The sequence below is a fragment of the Oncorhynchus nerka genome, linkage group LG7, assembly GCF_034236695.1.
Source record: "Oncorhynchus nerka isolate Pitt River linkage group LG7, Oner_Uvic_2.0, whole genome shotgun sequence".
Taxonomy (NCBI): Eukaryota; Metazoa; Chordata; class Actinopteri; order Salmoniformes; family Salmonidae; genus Oncorhynchus; species Oncorhynchus nerka.
Window position 1 is genome coordinate 19574655 of NC_088402.1, and position 18427 is coordinate 19593081.

The 18427-nt window shown below is 46.9% G+C and overlaps 1 protein-coding gene across 10 annotated transcripts in view; it reads right to left on the minus strand.

Moving 5' to 3' along the window:
• The window catches only part of nfyc (nuclear transcription factor Y, gamma), a 46732-nt gene that overhangs the window by 2005 nt on the left and 26300 nt on the right, over positions 1-18427 (minus strand). For 4 of the 10 annotated variants that reach the window (XM_029662874.2, XM_029662877.2, XM_029662876.2 and 1 more), the window contains 8 exons: positions 11879-11982; positions 11680-11751; positions 8318-8431; positions 6209-6304; positions 4749-4925; positions 1175-1246; positions 425-574; positions 30-140 (listed from right to left, as the gene is read on the minus strand). In XM_029662874.2, the coding sequence (XP_029518734.2) occupies positions 30-140; positions 425-574; positions 1175-1246; positions 4749-4925; positions 6209-6304; positions 8318-8431; positions 11680-11751; positions 11879-11982 (896 nt within the window). Of the gene's footprint in view, positions 1-29; positions 141-424; positions 575-1174; positions 1247-4748; positions 4926-6208; positions 6305-8317; positions 8432-11679; positions 11752-11878; positions 11983-16672; positions 16692-18427 lie in introns of those variants that run through there. The other 6 variants (XM_065020293.1, XM_029662879.2, XM_029662878.2 and 3 more) reach the window with 6 other exon arrangements.

An 18427-nucleotide genomic window follows, 5' to 3' on the forward strand; every position in this document is an offset into this window, starting at 1 on the left:
TATACATTGAAAAGGTTCTTGTTCAGTACCTGTACCTGCTGAGTGTTACCCAGCGTCTGGATCTGTCCCTGAACCACCTGTGTGCCAGAGACGGGCTGTGCCAGCCGGATGTACTGCAACTGACCAGTGTTCAGCTGCACCTGCACACAACCACCACACGGGGGAGACAAACACCCACTTTAGGCAGGGGAGGTCATAGAAACACAACACAAACGTCATTATGATCGTTGAGCTAGTTAGTTAGTGTCAAAATGGGGGAGAGGAAGGTTCAAGCAGCTCTCTACAGTGTGTTTGAAGATTGATCGCCAACTTAAGAAAATGTGTTGTATTTATTTCATTAGAAAATTTGAAATGATTCCAAGTTCCAGTTAGGTCACTCAAGGAGAGAATCTCCCCTCCCCCTCCCTCCCTCCCTCTCTCTTACTGGTATCTGCTGGATCTCGGCGGAGTTGGTGAGGATCTGCTGCATGACCTGCATGGTCTGTCCTGACTGCACCGTCTGGGTCTGGCCCTGGGACGAGGCCTGTACTATCTGGACCTGCTGGTCCCCAACCTGCATGGTCATTGGAGCACTCTGGTGGTGGGGGTGGGAGAGGGAGAATGTTCATTCTTAAACAACTGGTGAGAGTGTGGTGACTGTGACCATGTAATGATTGACATTGGGCTGGAAAACCTGGGCCTAATAAGTAGATTACAGTTAGAGTGGGACCACAGAGAGCGATGAGAAGGCAGGGTTGAAAACCCCCCCTCATCCTACAAGCTGACAGACGATGATATGGTCGTGTCAGGCAACCCAGTCTCTCCAGGATTGGCTGATCGGATCTGATGAACGTCCCTAGTATGCAACAATAAAAAAAAAATCTAATGGCAGTTTTAAAGAGCCGGCTGCTGCTGAGAGACAGCAGGGCTCTTGGGGTGGGGGTGGGAACTAGTGATGCAGCCAAACACAAGCTTCCTCCTAATCTTCCTGATTCAATGTGGAGGGGTGCCCTCCGGGGTGAAATTTCCACTAGGATCAGATCTAGGATCAGCGTTCCCGCCCCCAATGCTAACCATTTAGTGGGAGAAATGCAAAATCGATCAGCGTCCAGGGGCAACTTCACCCTACACTGAGGTGTGCTGGGCTGGGAGGGGGTTTCAGATGGGGACGGGGCGGCTGAGGAGCGGTGTTTACCGTGATGGGTGTGCCCTGTGACTGGGCTACCTGCACCTGCTGTAACTGTTGCATTGTGGCCCCCTGCAGCACCTGAAGAGGGGAGGGAGGAGGGAGGAGAGAGAGAGGAAGCTTTACAAAGATGACTACGAGCACATGCAGAGCGCACAGGAACACACACACATACAGTAGACAGGTGTCGTCAGATCACACACACAACAATGAGCATGTGAGCACAATGAAATGCTGCATAGAACAGAAGTGATGTGCAGAATTAATGAAGGAATAGCAGCTGTGAAATCCAGGTATAGTGAAGTTAATGAATATAAAGACGTAGCCTACAGTAGGAAATGGTAGTTATATTAATATAAAGATGTATCCTACAGTAGGAAATGGTAGTTACATTAATATAAAGACATAGCCTACAGTAGGAAATGGTAGTTATATTAATATAAAGATGTATCCTACAGTAGGAAATGGTAGTTATATTAATATAAAGATGTATCCTACAGTAGGAAATGGTAGTTATATTAATATAAAGACGTATCCTACAGTAGGAAATGGTAGTTCTATTAATATAAAGACGTATCCTACAGTAGGAAATGGTAGTTACATTAATATAAAGACATAGCCTACAGTAGGAAATGGTAGTTATATTAATATAAAGACGTAGCCGACAGTAGGAAATGGTAGTTATATTAATATAAAGACGTATCCTACAGTAGGAAATGGTAGTTATATTAATATAAAGATGTATCCTACAGTAGGAAATGGTAGTTATATTAATATAAAGATGTATCCTACAGTAGGAAATGGTAGTTATATTAATATAAAGACGTAGCCTACAGTAGGAAATGGTAGTTATATTAATATAAAGACGTATCCTACAGTAGGAAATGGTAGTTATATTAATATAAAGACGTAGCCTACAGTAGGAAATGGTAGTTATATTAATATAAAGACGTAGCCTACAGTAGGAAATGGTAGTTATATTAATATAAAGACGTAGCCGACAGTAGGAAATGGTAGTTATATTAATATAAAGACGTATCCTACAGTAGGAAATGGTAGTTATATTAATATAAAGACGTAGCCTACAGTAGGAAATGGTAGTTATATTAATATAAAGACGTAGCCTACAGTAGGAAATGGTAGTTATATTAATATAAAGACGTAGCCTACAGTAGGAAATGGTAGTTATATTAATATAAAGACGTATCCTACAGTAGGAAATGGTAGTTATATTAATATAAAGACGTAGCCTACAGTAGGAAATGGTAGTTATATTAATATAAAGATGTATCCTACAGTAGGAAATGGTAGTTATATTAATATAAAGACGTATCCTACAGTAGGAAATGGTAGTTATATTAATATAAAGACGTAGCCTACAGTAGGAAATGGTAGTTATATTAATATAAAGATGTATCCTACAGTAGGAAATGGTAGTTATATTAATATAAAGACGTATCCTACAGTAGGAAATGGTAGTTATATTAATATAAAGACGTAGCCGACAGTAGGAAATGGTAGTTATATTAATATAAAGACGTATCCTACAGTAGGAAATGGTAGTTATATTAATATAAAGATGTATCCTACAGTAGGAAATGGTAGTTATATTAATATAAAGACGTAGCCGACAGTAGGAAATGGTAGTTATATTAATATAAAGACGTAGCCTACAGTAGGAAATGGTAGTTCTATTAATATAAAGACGTATCCTACAGTAGGAAATGGTAGTTCTATTAATATAAAGACGTAGCCTACAGTAGGAAATGGTAGTTATATTAATATAAAGACGTAGCCTACAGTAGGAAATGGTAGTTATATTAATATAAAGACGTAGCCGACAGTAGGAAATGGTAGTTATATTAATATAAAGACGTAGCCTACAGTAGGAAATGGTAGTTATATTAATATAAAGACGTATCCTACAGTAGGAAATGGTAGTTATATTAATATAAAGACGTATCCTACAGTAGGAAATGGTAGTTATATTAATATAAAGACGTATCCTACAGTAGGAAATGGTAGTTATATTAATATAAAGACGTATCCTACAGTAGGAAATGGTAGTTATATTAATATAAAGACGTAGCCTACAGTAGGAAATGGAGGTTTGGTTTCCTAACAGATCAGTCCATTAGGGACTTTGTGACCTGAGAGGGCATTTGACAGAACTGGTACGACAGTGACGACTAGTGACAAAGCTCTTTGCAGTCAAGTCTGGGTACACACACGATTTAAGATCTCTCTTCACCCTCCTCCCTCGCTCTCAATCTCCAGATAACTCTCGCTTTTAAAAACAACACTTTATCCCCCTGTTCTTCTGCTCCCTCCAACCCCCTGGCCTCTTGACTGTTACCCAATAGTGATGCACCCTGGACTAGTCATCTCTTCTAAGGTGCCAGTCATTTGGTGACCTTCCCTGCTCTGCGACTAAGTGGACTGCAGCAGCAACAGTAGTAGCAGTAACATTAACAGTAACATTAACAGCAGCAGATATTAACAGTAGCAACAGTTCTGGTCCGACTGTGGAACTGCGACAGCTCAATGAACTTAAGGCAGCATGGGGGGAGAAAAATAAAATACATTCAAAAAAATAGCGAGAGAGAACAAAAAGAGAAAAGATAAAGACAGACTAGGGGTGGTGGGGACCAGAGAAGACGACAAACTAGGGATGAGGGGGTGGGGGTTCCTCCTCTTCAGAGAGAAGTACAGTGGAGGGGTGGAGAGCAGTCTCACAGGGACTCCCAGCTATACAAGCAGTGGCCCAGAGCCATTTGATCTGCACACTTCAGTCACTCCCCTCTCCACTGTAGGTCCGTAACACATTAAACAGTAACACACTAGGACTGCGTCTCAAATGGCACCCTACTCCCTGCATAGTGCACTACTTTTGACCAGGGCTGCACTCTATTCCCTACATAGTGCACTACTTTTGACCAGACGCAGCCCTAGTGTGTTACTGTTTAATGTGTTACGGACCTACAGTGGAGAGGGGAGTGACTGAAGTGTGCAGATCAAATGGCTCTGGACCACTGCTTGTATAACTGGGAGTGTGTGTGTGTTGGGTGTGTACGGGTCAATCATCCCTGCTGGTGGGAAAGAGTTGAAGCCAAAGTGGGGATCGGCTGTGCTTGCCAACGATAATATCAATAAAATCCACTGTTAATGCCGTTATTCCCCCATTCACACTGGACTTCACAGGGTTGTTGACTGGGTATGTTAGGAGAGCTTGTGTTCTGCCAGGCTGTGTGGTGTGTTATACTTAAGCAACAAGGCCCAAGTGGGTGTGGTATATTAAGCATGACAACGTGGAGTGCCTGGATACAGCCCGTACCTTTATTGCTATTATAAACTGGTTACCAACACAATTTGAGCAGTAAAAATACATGTTTTGTCATGCCCGTGGTATACGGTCTGATACACCATGGTTGTCAGCCAATCAGCATTCAGGGCTGTCACCACCCAGTTTATAATATGCCTTTGCCTATGCTGTATGTCGGTACCTTACTGGTTATTTGCAGTCTGTGTGGTGCGTTGTGTGTGCAGCGCGTATGAGTGTGTGTGTGTCTATTCTCCAGCGTACCTGTCCTTGCTGTGGCTGTGCGATAATGATCTGTCCAGGCTGGATGGTGGTAGTCTGTTGTCCCGTGGCCTGCTGGCCCTGCTGCTGGCCCTGCACTTGGACCTGACCTGGCTGCTGAGCCAGGGTGAAGTAGTACTGAACCGGCTCTGCTGGGGCCACTGACTGACGCACCTCCTCCTGTACACACACACACAGGAAGAGAGAGAGACAGGGGGAGAGGGTGAGAATGGAAGACAGAGCGCGAGAGAGAGGAGGATAACAGAGTGAAGGGCAGAAAGAGAAGCATATCAGTCCATTACATCTCCATTAATTATTTTGCCAGCGTAATACAATAAAGCGAGAGGCCCGATAAATAACTAATAAGCTCTGGATGGATGAGTAATGTGATTCTGAATGGAGGTTCTGTCCCAAATGGCACCATAATACCTAGGTAGTGCACTGCTTCTGAACGGGGCCCTATGGGTCTGCCCTACAGGCCCTGGTCAAAACAAGTGCACTTTATAGGGTATAGGGTGCCATTTGGGACACTAACCAGAGGATCACGTTTTATTAGTCTTATGTACGGGATATACATGGTATACATCGTCCAACTAAACACTTACTAGCAGCTTCTCAACAATAAGAAATAAAAAATAATAGGAACAGAAAGTAAATGCATTAGTAAATCCATTATCACTGTGATGATCAACAACATTTTTCACAAGAACACTTCAGACTGAAAGGGATCATTTCTATTCATAAAAAAACAAGGCATTGATACATTATTGAGAATGTTCTAAATCAAAGTGTGAAAGGAAAGCTAATTTAGTGACACATTGGACATGATCAACCATTAACAAGTCTGTACCCTCCTTGTGCCTAGTTATCATAATATACAGCCCAAAATCAGTTAGAGCAATGCCACCGCAAGGCCTCATCACAAGTACAGGGTAACAGTTCCCTAAAAGCTACTGGTCGGTTGATCTTCCATGGGGTAGCGTAGGAGGTAGCCGATTTGCCCGTCACCAGAAGTGTAAACACCCCTCTCCCAGCTCGATGATGACACAGCTGAGAGTGTAGGATGTTTACACCCCTGTTCACAGATCAGGTCAACTATATTGATTTATGGATGTACTGATAGAATACCATCATTTTAGGTAGGTCACAACTTACAAATGCTTGGGAGGCACTGCCTAGTCTAAAACATGTACCACCATCAAACTGTAATGTGGCAGAGGGCATCAGTTAACACAGTGGTGATTATGTTGACAGTGATTACAAGCTATGGGGTATTGGTGGTACTGTTGAGGAATGTTGGAGGTAAGGGTCAGCCAGACGCTGCAAACATCCGACTGAAAGCCCTCGCTGACCGAACACCAGCTTCCAGTCAAGGATGTTTACAGCGCCTCCAGGCTGCCAGGAGTGGTACTACACCCTGCCGGTGTCCTGAAATGAAATGCAGATGGACTCTCACACACTACCTGTCGTTTAGGGGGCTTGAGCTCATCCCGGGGCACGATGTCGATGAGGAAGTCAAACTGGTCGAACTTTGTTATCGCCATGGCAATGTCGTTCCTCTGAAACACAGGATAAGAGTTGAGGGTGAACATTAGGCTCCTCATTCAGTATGTGCAGAAACTAGACTAAATATAAAACCGGCTTTCTACTTCTGCTGCTCTCTCCAAATATAGCCTTTTTGAAAACGATTGAAGAAAAGACCGTTTATATAATCTTCTAGGTCATACCCGAACATTCTGCAGCTTTGTAAACAATACTAAAAGGAGCTCGCTCACAGTGGAACTGTAAAAGCCTACTTCAATCACACACACACACACACACACCGTAATATTATTTTGGACAATATATCGATACTTTGACTCCAAGTATTGATCAGTAAAAAGTATAATATATATATATAAAATATTTTTTATTACTATAATTTTAAAAAAATATTGTTTTTGCCTAGGTAGCGTTAGCTAGCACTAGTCGGCTGTACCTGCGCCAAAGCTTCCTGTATTTTCATCCTACATCCTCTTTTTAACTAGTGAGAAGCATCCAAGTATCGTAACAATATCGTATTGTGAGGTCCCTGGCAATTCCCAGCCTGAACATTCACCATGTAAAAAACAGCAGGAATGGGCCCACTGTAAGAAACACCAGATGAACAACAATCGGGAGTTGTGACGTATTCTTAGCATCACTGTCCTACTGGGCTCCCCCTTCTAGAGTGTGTGTGTGTGTGCATGCGTGATTTTCCATTGGATATTAAGTCCCCACCATCAGTCTATTTATAGTGCTGTGATTAATATCTGGTAACACCGGGTCACATCCACAGTTGTTATATTGATGAGTGTCACCATGGTGACCCTAATCGGCGTGCTGTCAGCACAATGGAACTCTGGCGAGAGCCGGAGTGTGTGTGAGAGAGAGAGAGAGATCGCGTGTGATTGAAAGCAGAGCTGTCTTATTAACAACACACACAGAACTAGGAGCATACGCCAGACACATATCACCATCTGTGGTGTAGAAATGTAATTAACATGCCAAATTGGCATTCTATTTCAAGGTTAACAAAGCTCAACCGAATGACGTTTTCACTCTGAATTTATAGGAGTGAGATTTGACTTTGTAATTCAGCCCCACTGTTATGAAGCCTTGTTGAAGGACAGAATTTGCCAAGATATCATGCAAAGCAGTATCCCACACACAGGTATGTGAATAGATGGAGATGAAAGAAGTGGGGTATTCTGTTTAATGTTTCAGTGTGTGGCTGACTGTCTGGTCGACCCTTAACACCCAGGTGTGACTGGCCCTGGCTTTCCAAACCACTCTGATCAACACTCTCTTCTCTCTCTTCAACGTCTCTCTCTCCCTTCTCTCTTACACACTCTTTCACAATCTTTCACGTTGTGTCTCTCCTCCTTCTCTCTTGCCCATTCCCTCACTCATTCTCTCACTTTGGCTCTCCCTCTTTCCCACTCTCGCCGTCCCTTTCATCACACTAGGATCCATGTAATTCCCCTGGCTCTGGGATCAGAGAGCAGGCAAAATGGCATTCGAAGTAAAAGTGGGTCACGGGAGCCGAGCTCTGCTTTCACAGTCGACACAGAGAGAGAGAAGGAATTTAACAGAGCAGGTCCTCAGGGGATGGCCGTGTGGGGCCTCTACACACACACACACTGGGACCAGTACACTACATGAGGTATTTACACGTGAACTTGGGCCAGCAGACTACATGCGTGAGGTCTATACACGTGAACTTGGGCCAGTAGACTACATGCGTGAGGTCTTTACACGTGAACTTGGGCCAGTAGACTACATGTGTGAGGTCTTTACACGTGAACTTGGGCCAGCAGACTACATGTGTGAGGTCTTTACACGTGAACTTGGGCCAGCAGACTACATGTGTGAGGTCTTTACACGTGAACTTGGGCCAGCAGACTACATGTGTGAGGTCTTTACACGTGAACTTGGGCCAGCAGACTACATGTGTGAGGTCTTTACACGTGAACTTGGGCCAGCAGACTACATGTGTTGTCTGTGTGAATGTGTGTGTGACCTCTATACAGACTAGGGAGGGTGTGACTGACCTGTAGGGTGCGTCTCTTGTTGTCTTCAGTGTGGATCCAAGCCCTCAGTGTGAGCTCTGTGATGAAGATCTGAGCTGCCTTGGCAAACAGCACCGGGGCCTCTGCACTGATCATCTATGGAGACATTGAGATGACATGTTAAAAACGAATATAGTATAGATAGACCGCCCGTATCCCTTGCTGCTAAAGGGGGAGACCTAACCTTTAGAAAACCTTTCCACAGAGTGACATTTAGAAGCTGGCTTGGGCAGGAGGTGGTCGGTGAAGCAGGCTGCAGGAGCTGCTGGGTCATGGCTAGCATCACACCCTCTCAGTCACACTCTGGGTCATGGCTAGCATCACACCCTCTCAGTCACACTCTGGGTCATGGCTAGCATCACATCACACTCTGGGTCATAGCTAGCATCACACCCTCTCAGTCACACTCTGGGTCATGGCTAGCATCACATCACACTCTGGGTCATGGCTAGCACCACGCCCCTCTCTGTCACACTCTGGGTCATGGCTAGCATCACACCCTCTCAGTCACACTCTGGGTCATGGCTAGCATCACACCCTCTCAGTCACACTCTGGGTCATGGCTAGCATCACACCCTCTCAGTCACACTCTGGGTCATGGCTAGCATCACACCCTCTCAGTCACACTCTGGGTCATGGCTAGCATCACACCCTCTCAGTCACACTCTGGGTCATGGCTAGCATCACGCCCCTCTCTGTCATGGCTAGCATCACACCCTCTCTGTCACACTCTGGGTCATGGCTAGCATCACGTCACACTCTGGGTCATGGCTAGCATCATACCCCTCTCTGTCACACTCTGGGTCATGGCTAGCATCACACCCCTCTCTGTCACACTCTGGGTCATGGCTAGCATCATGTCACACTCCGGGTCATGGCTAGCATCACACCCCTCTCGGTCACACTCTGGGTCATGGCTTGCATCATACCCCTCTCTGTCACACTCTGGGTCATGGCTAGCATCACGTCACACTCTGGGTCATGGCTAGCATCATACCCCTCTCTGTCACACTCTGGGTCATGGCTAGCATCATACCCCTCTCTGTCACACTCTGGGTCATGGCTAGCATCATACCCCTCTCTGTCACACTCTGGGTCATGGCTAGCATCACACCCCTCTCGGTCACACTCTGGGTCATGGCTTGCATCATACCCCTCTCTGTCACACTCTGGGTCATGGCTAGCATCATACCCCTCTCTGTCACACTCTGGGTCATGGCTAGCATCACGTCACACTCTGGGTCATGGCTAGCATCATACCCCTCTCTGTCACACTCTGGGTCATGGCTAGCATCATACCCCTCTCTGTCACACTCTGGGTCATGGCTAGCATCACACCCCTCTCTGTCACACTCTGGGTCATGGCTAGCATCACGTCACACTCTGGGTCATGGCTAGCATCATACCCCTCTCTGTCACACTCTGGGTCATGGCTAGCATCACACCCCTCTCTGTCACACTCTGGGTCATGGCTAGCATCACGTCACACTCTGGGTCATGGCTAGCATCATACCCCTCTCTGTCACACTCTGGGTCATGGCTAGCACCATACCCCTCTCTGTCACACTCTGGGTCATGGCTAGCATCATACCCCTCTGTCACACTCTGGGTCATGGCTAGCATCATACCCCTCTGTCACACTCTGGGTCATGGCTAGCATCACACCCCTCTCTGTCACACTCTGGGTCATGGCTAGCATCATACCCCTCTCTGTCACACTCTGGGTCATGGCTAGCATCACGTCACACTCTGGGTCATGGCTAGCATCATACCCCTCTCTGTCACACTCTGGGTCATGGCTAGCATCATACCCCTCTCTGTCACACTCTGGGTCATGGCTAGCATCACGTCACACTCTGGGTCATGGCTAGCATCATACCCCTCTCTGTCACACTCTGGGTCATGGCTAGCATCACACCCCTCTCTGTCACACTCTGGGTCATGGCTAGCATCACGTCACACTCTGGGTCATGGCTAGCATCATACCCCTCTCTGTCACACTCTGGGTCATGGCTAGCACCATACCCCTCTCTGTCACACTCTGGGTCATGGCTAGCATCATACCCCTCTGTCACACTCTGGGTCATGGCTAGCATCATACCCCTCTGTCACACTCTGGGTCATGGCTAGCATCACACCCCTCTCTGTCACACTCTGGGTCATGGCTAGCATCACGTCACACTCTGGGTCATGGCTAGCATCACACCCCTCTCTGTCATACTCTGGCTCATGGCTAGCATCATACACCTCTCTGTCACACTCTGGGTCATGGCTAGCATCATACACCTCTCTGTCACACTCTGGGTCATGGCTAGCATCATACCCCTCTCTGTCACACTCTGGGTCATGGCTAGCATCACACCCCTCTCTGTCACACTCTGGGTCATGGCTAGCATCACACCCCTCTCTGTCACACTCTGGGTCATGGCTAGCATCACACCCCTCTGTCACACTCTGGGTCATGGCTAGCATCATACCCCTCTCTGTCACACTCTGGGTCATGGCTAGCATCACACCCCTCTCGGTCACACTCTGGGTCATGGCTAGCATCATACCCCTCTCTGTCACACTCTGGGTCATGGCTAGCATCATACCCCTCTGTCACACTCTGGGTCATGGCTAGCATCACACCCCTCTCTGTCACACTCTGGGTCATGGCTAGCATCACACCCCTCTCTGTCACACTCTGGGTCATGGCTAGCATCACGTCACACTCTGGGTCATGGCTAGCATCACACCCCTCTCTGTCATACTCTGGCTCATGGCTAGCATCATACACCTCTCTGTCACACTCTGGGTCATGGCTAGCATCATACCCCTCTCTGTCACACTCTGGGTCATGGCTAGCATCATACACCTCTCTGTCACACTCTGGGTCATGGCTAGCATCATACCCCTCTCTGTCACACTCTGGGTCATGGCTATCAGAAGGGTCCTGCTAGATGTCCAGTATGTTAGTGATCTGCTGACCTTCCTCCTCACACTTAAGCTGCTACTGCTTATCTGTCTCGGGAGGAGCCCTACTTGGACACGGATACGGACACACACTCCCCATGCCTGTCCTCTCAGAGCAGAGCAGGAATAGCCCTGTAGGGTGATAAGCTGATGATGGTCTAATGGGATCAGGGTGTATATTTCAACATAGAATGTGACGTGGGACTCAAGATTCCAAATAACGTGCCAAGTCAAAATGTTTCCTACACAATGAGCTAATGGATGCTGTGTTCATTTCTGCCAGCCGTGTAGCCACACCTCAGCTCCAAAATACTATATATTGTTATCTGAGTGGGGTGTTGATGAAGACTTCATAGAGCAATCACAGAAGGCGGGGACCTGCCTCATACCTTCACATCTTCGTCCAGCTTCATGATTTTCTTGATTCGGGCGAGAGGCAACTCCTGCACGCGGAAATCCTTCTGAAACAGAGCCAAGGGGTGTTAGGGGCAGGTCATGTGGAAACCACTTGTGAGGTGTGATGTGTGTGCCTTTGTATGTGTGTGTGTGCACGAGTGTGCATTCAATCAGAGGGAGGCCGTGACATACCACCGTGAGGTTCCTGATCTCTTCCATGACGCGGGGCCAGAAGGACTGTAGGCTCTGCTGGGCATCGCTGCCCCCGGCGCCAAACGAATCTGCAGACATGCTCACTGTACAGGGGAGAAGCGAGAGGATCAGACAAAAACACAACATCTACCCCAGGAACCAACTAAACCGACAAGTTGACTGACAATGGCACTCAAAGGCTGCACTGGCCAGAGCTCTAGGAACTCTGTAGGTTAACTTACAGTTAGAATACATAGAATTATAAATATAGCGGGTCGATTCTATTTGTGTAGCAGCCCATTAATCCTGTGTGTTGACGTGCCTAATGACAGATCGCTGCATGAATCTGAATGGCTCAATCACATTAGTCGCCTACAGCTCCTGGTCTGTCATGTCACTGTGTGGGGTATTACAGCTCCTGGTCTGTCATGTCACTGTGTGGGGTATTACAGCTCCTGGTCTGTCATGTCACTGTGTGGGGTATTACAGCTCCTGGTCTGTCATGTCACTGTGTGGGGTATTACAGCTCCTGGTCTGTCATGTCACTGTGTGGGGTATTACAGCTCCTGGTCTGTCATGTCACTGTGTGGGGTATTACAGCTCCTGGTCTGTCATGTCACTGTGTGGGGTATTACAGCTCCTGGTCTGTCATGTCACTGTGTGGACTATTACAGCTCCTGGTCTGTCATGTCACTGTGTGGGGTATTACAGCTCCTGGTCTGTCATGTCACTGTGTGGGGTATTACAGCTCCTGGTCTGTCATGTCACTGTGTGGGGTATTACAGCTCCTAGTCTGTCATGTCACTGTGTGGGGTATTACAGCTCCTAGTCTGTCATGTCACTGTGTGGACTATTACAGCTCCTGGTCCGTCATGTCACTGTGTGGGGTATTACAGCTCCTGGTCTGTCATGTCACTGTGTCACTGTGTGGGGTATTACAGCTCCTGGTCTGTCATGTCACTGTGTGGGGTATTACAGCTCCTGGTCTGTCATGTCACTGTGTGGGGTATTACAGCTCCTGGTCTGTCATGTCACTGTGTCACTGTGTGGGGTATTACAGCTCCTGGTCTGTCATGTCACTGTGTGGGGTATTACAGCTCCTGGTCCGTCATGTCACTGTGTGGGCTATTACAGCTCCTGGTCTGTCATGTCACTGTGTGGGGTATTACAGCTCCTGGTCTGTCATGTCACTGTGTGGGGTATTACAGCTCCTGGTCCGTCATGTCACTGTGTGGGCTATTACAGCTCCTGGTCCGTCATGTCACTGTGTGGGGTATTACAGCTCCTGGTCTGTCATGTCACTGTGTGGGGTATTACAGCTCCTGGTCTGTCATGTCACTGTGTGGGGTATTACAGCTCCTGGTCCGTCATGTCACTGTGTGGGGTATTACAGCTCCTGGTCTGTCATGTCACTGTGTGGGCTATTACAGCTCCTGGTCTGTCATGTCACTGTGTGGACTATTACAGCTCCTGGTCTGTCATGTCACTGTGTGGGGTATTACAGCTCCTGGTCCGTCATGTCACTGTGTGGGGTATTACAGCTCCTGGTCCGTCATGTCACTGTGTGGGGTATTACAGCTCCTGGTCCGTCATGTCACTGTGTGGGGTATTACAGCTCCTGGTCTGTCATGTCACTGTGTGGGGTATTACAGCTCCTGGTCCGTCATGTCACTGTGTGGGGTATTACAGCTCCTGGTCTGTCATGTCACTGTGTCACTGTGTGGGGTATTACAGCTCCTGGTCCGTCATGTCACTGTGTGGGGTATTACAGCTCCTGGTCCGTCATGTCACTGTGTGGGGTATTACAGCTCCTGGTCTGTCATGTCACTGTGTGGGGTATTACAGCTCCTGGTCTGTCATGTCACTGTGTGGGGTATTACAGCTCCTGGTCCGTCATGTCACTGTGTGGGGTATTACAGCTCCTGGTCTGTCATGTCACTGTGTGGGCTATTACAGCTCCTGGTCCGTCATGTCACTGTGTGGGGTATTACAGCTCCTAGTCTGTCATGTCACTGTGTGGGCTATTACAGCTCCTGGTCCGTCATGTCACTGTGTGGGGTATTACAGCTCCTAGTCTGTCATGTCACTGTGTGGGGTATTACAGCTCCTAGTCTGTCATGTCACTGTGTGGGGTATTACAGCTCCTGGTCCGTCATGTCACTGTGTGGGGTATTACAGCTCCTGGTCCGTCATGTCACTGTGTGGGGTATTACAGCTCCTGGTCCGTCATGTCACTGTGTGGGGTATTTACAGCTCCTGGTCCGTCATGTCACTGTGTGGGGTATTACAGCTCCTGGTCTGTCATGTCACTGTGTGGGGTATTACAGCTCCTGGTCTGTCATGTCACTGTGTGGGGTATTACAGCAGACTAAACTCCACTCTATGGTCATGGAAGTTTACACCAATGGAGTGGAACAGAGACCAGTCTGTCATGTGTGGGGTATTAGTGACCCCAAGTCTGACGACAGGCCTGAGTGCCCGATGTGTGTGTCACTCCAGGAGCTCAGAGTATCCTAAATAGAGCTCTATTCCAATCCCTCGAACAACAACTCCCCACCGCACTCAAACACCAAAAAACACACACACACGTCATTGTGTAACGTGAGGCCGGAGTCTGGCTCCAAGGGGACACGCCAGGTTACTATGGCATGCCAGGAATTCTGCTGTGAATATTGGCCTGCTTGTCTGAGCCTGCAGTGCTGGAGAGTCTACACAGCTATCTCCCTCCCTTTCTCTTCTTCCCTGGGAAGAATGGGCAGGCGACGAGGGTAAAGAGAAACACTAATAGCTGGGTGTGGTGTGTGTGTCCGTTGGATTAATGCTGGTCAACTGTACATGAGACAAAGTGCCAGAGGCTGGAACAGGGGGAGGTAAGAGACAGGGTAGGGCAGGCTGTAGCAGTGCGACAGCTATGCCAACTTGCTATGTGGGTCAGACATGATGATGAGAGGGGGAGAGGGAGAGAAAAGCATGACCACATAAAGACTAGTCCGGTCTCTCAGCCATTGGCCACTGCTGAGCTCACGTCCTCCAGCAGCTCAAAACACAGACAGCATGAAAAAAAAAAAGAGAAAAAATAGCATTCTGTTCCATTATTTTCAAATGGAATCAATCAGAATGGAGTCAGGGGCCTCGATGAATCAATCAGAATGGAGTCAGGGGCCTCGATGAATCAATCAGAATGGAGTCAGGGGCCTCGATGAATCAATCAGAATGGAGTCAGGGGCTTCGATGAATCAATCAGAATGGAGTCAGGGGCCTCGATGAATCAATCAGAATGGAGTCAGGGGCTTCGGTGAATCAATCAGAATGGAGTCAGGGGGTGGAGGGGTTGATAAATCAACAAGGGCTGATGCTGTGGCGGGCTTAGACAGCAACTGTGATGAGTTGGGCTGCCCAGTGTCCAGTTTAATTTCAAGGTTGATTAAAGTCCTGTTGCAAATCCCTAACCAGCTTCCTCTTCACCTACAAAACAATCCCAGCACTCCAGAGGGCACAGATGAAAGTAACGGTGATTTTTAATCTTATGGTGGAGTCAGGCTAAGCCTACGATGACAAACCGAATGCCCTCTATGTCCTTGTCTAGTTGACTGTTCCTTTACTTGTACCTGAAACCTGTTCTGGTCTGAGTGACAAAGAAAAAGAAACACTTTGCCTGAATAAATAACAGTATAAGGACACGTCTCCTTTCAGGAACACTGTTTTGTTTGTCTCTTTTTACAGTTCCAAGGCAGCCCAGAGTTTTGTGATGGATGCAGCAGGAGAGGAAGACATCTCTGTGTGTGTGTGTGTGTGTGTGTGTGTGTGTGTGTGTGTGTGTGTGACCTGCACTTTCTCCAACTGGTATCCAGGTAAGAAATGATGATTAGATTATTCACTTAACACCATTACAATTTACTATCAGGCAAATTACCACAGCAACAGTGCAATTTCCGCTGTGTGTGTGTGTTTTTTTGTCGTTTTTTTAAAAGCACACACTTCAATTAACTAGGAGATAAATAAGTAAAGCCTAACCACCCCAGCTGTCTCCGCTTACACCCACCCACCCACCCAACCTCAGCTGACTGAACTACCTCAGGAGTGGGACTTTGCTCTCTCAGATGTGACTAAATGATCCAGCTCTCTGAGTGACCCTACGACATTCAATATAAACGCCGCAGACCAAAAATCCCACGAAATGGGGTGAGGGGGGAGTGAAAGAGGGAAACATGCAACAATTTCAAATATTTTTGTGAGTTACAGTTCATATAAAGAAGTCAGTCAATTAAAATACATTCATTGGGCCTTAATCTATGGATTTCACATGACTGGGAATACAGATATACATCTGTTGGTCACAGATACCTTAAAAAAGGCAGTCAATATCTGGTAATCACTATTTGCCTCCTGCAGTGTGACTCTTTCGCATAGAGTTGTTCAGGCTGTTGATTGTAGCCTGTGGAATGTTGTCCCACTCCTCTTTAATGACTGTGCGAAGTTATTGGCTATTGGAGGGAACTGGAACACGCGGTCGTAGATGTCATGGAAGAATTGGGACATCAATTTTCAGCTTCCAGAAATGTTGTACAGACCCTTGCGATATGGGGCCGTGCATTATCGCGCTGAAACATGAGGTGATGGTGTCGAATGAATGGCACAACAATGGCCTCAGTATCTCGTCATGGTATCTCTGTGCATTAAAATTGCCATCGATAAAATGCAATTGTGTTTGTTGTCCGTAGCTTATGCCTGCCGATAACAAAACCCCACCACGGGGCACTCTGTTCACAACGTTGACATCAGCAAACCACTCACCCACATGACACCACACACGCTGTCTGCCATCTGCCCGGTAGAGTTCAAACCAGGATTCATCTATGAAGAGCCCATTTCTCCAGCAGGTCAGTGGCCATCAAAGGTGACTATCTGCACACTGAAGTCGGTTACAAAGCCGAACTGCAATCAGATCAAGACCCTGGCTAAAAGCATGCAGATGAGCTTCCTCAGACAGTTTGAAAGTTTGTGCAGAAATTCTTAATTGTAGAAGTTGTGGAAACAGTTTCATCAGCTTTCTAGATAACTGGTCTTAGACGATCCCGTAGGTGAAGAAGCCGGATGTGGAGGTCATGGTCTGTCGTGGTTACATGTAGTCTGTGGTTGTGAGGACGGTGAAGACTTACTGCCTAATTCTCTAAAACGACGTTGGCGTTGGCTAAACATTCAATTCTCTGGCAACAGCTCTGGTGGACATTCCTACAGTCAGCATGCCAATTACATGGTCCCTCAAAACTTGAGAAATTTGTGGCATTGTGTTCCAAAACTACACATTTCAGTTCCGTTGCCCTTCAGTGGTGTGAGTGAGTGAGTGAGTGAGTGAGTGAGTGAGTGAGTGAGTGAGTGAGTGAGTGAGTGAGTGAGTGAGGTGGCAGTGTTGGGTTTCTCCTGACCTGCGCTATGTGCCTGTGCTTCGTCGGCAGACCATCCCAACGCCTCTCTCAAGTCAATGGTTTTCAGCAGGAGTAAGCAGCAGGATCTGCTGAATCAGCAGCATTGTTTCCTGCCAGCACCAGCCTCTCTGCTGCTCGCCCCTGGCAGGTCGGCCCCCGACACGCTCACAACAGCTTCAGGGCTCAGGTCCAAACTGTCAATGACATTCCCTTACCTGGGCACTTGTGGACTGAACTAGCACTACATCGGAAAGAACTGTATAGGTGCAAGGAAAATGGTGGAAACTTTCCATCTAGTCCTCTCAAATCTCTTGACTAGAGGTGATATAATTTGACTGACATCAGTTCAATTGAATTCCATTCCATATGTTTTTTTAATGAGCTCAATGCGCACATTGTACAATTTCTCTAGAGATAAATTAGATCACGCCTGAACTGTGCGATGTAGTTGGGCGTTGTAGTTTCCAATAGGACAATTTTCAACATAGTTGAGCGCAGAAAAAGACTATAATCCATTGTACGCCTGCTACATACAGTGCCTTCGGAAAGTATTCAGTCCCCTTGACTTTTTCCACATTTTGTTACATCACAGCCTTAATCTAAAATGTATCAAATAATTTTTGAACCTCTATCTACACACAATAATGACAAAGCAAAAACAGGTTTTTAGAAATGTTTGCAAATGTGTACTCTTTTTTTTTTTTTATGTATAAATGTAGTTACATAAGGAGGAGGCTATGAGAGTTGAAATTGAGCTCAGGTGCATCCTGTTTCATTGATCATCCTTGAGATGCTTCTACAACTTGATTGGAGTCCACTTGTGGTAAATTCAATTGATTGGACATGATTTGGAAAGGCACACAACCTGTCTACAGAAGGTCCCACAGTTGACAGTGCACGTCAGATCAAAAACCAAGTCATGACCAAGGACCCGATGGTCACTCTGACAGAGCTCCAGAGTTCTTCTGTGGAGATGGTTGTCCTTCTGGAAGTTTCTCCCAACTCTGCAGCACTCCACCAATCAGGCCTTTTATGGTAGAGTGGCCAGATGGAGGCTGCCACTCAGTAAAAAAAGGCACGACAGCCTGCTTGGAGTTTGCCAAAAGGCACCTAAAAACTCAAA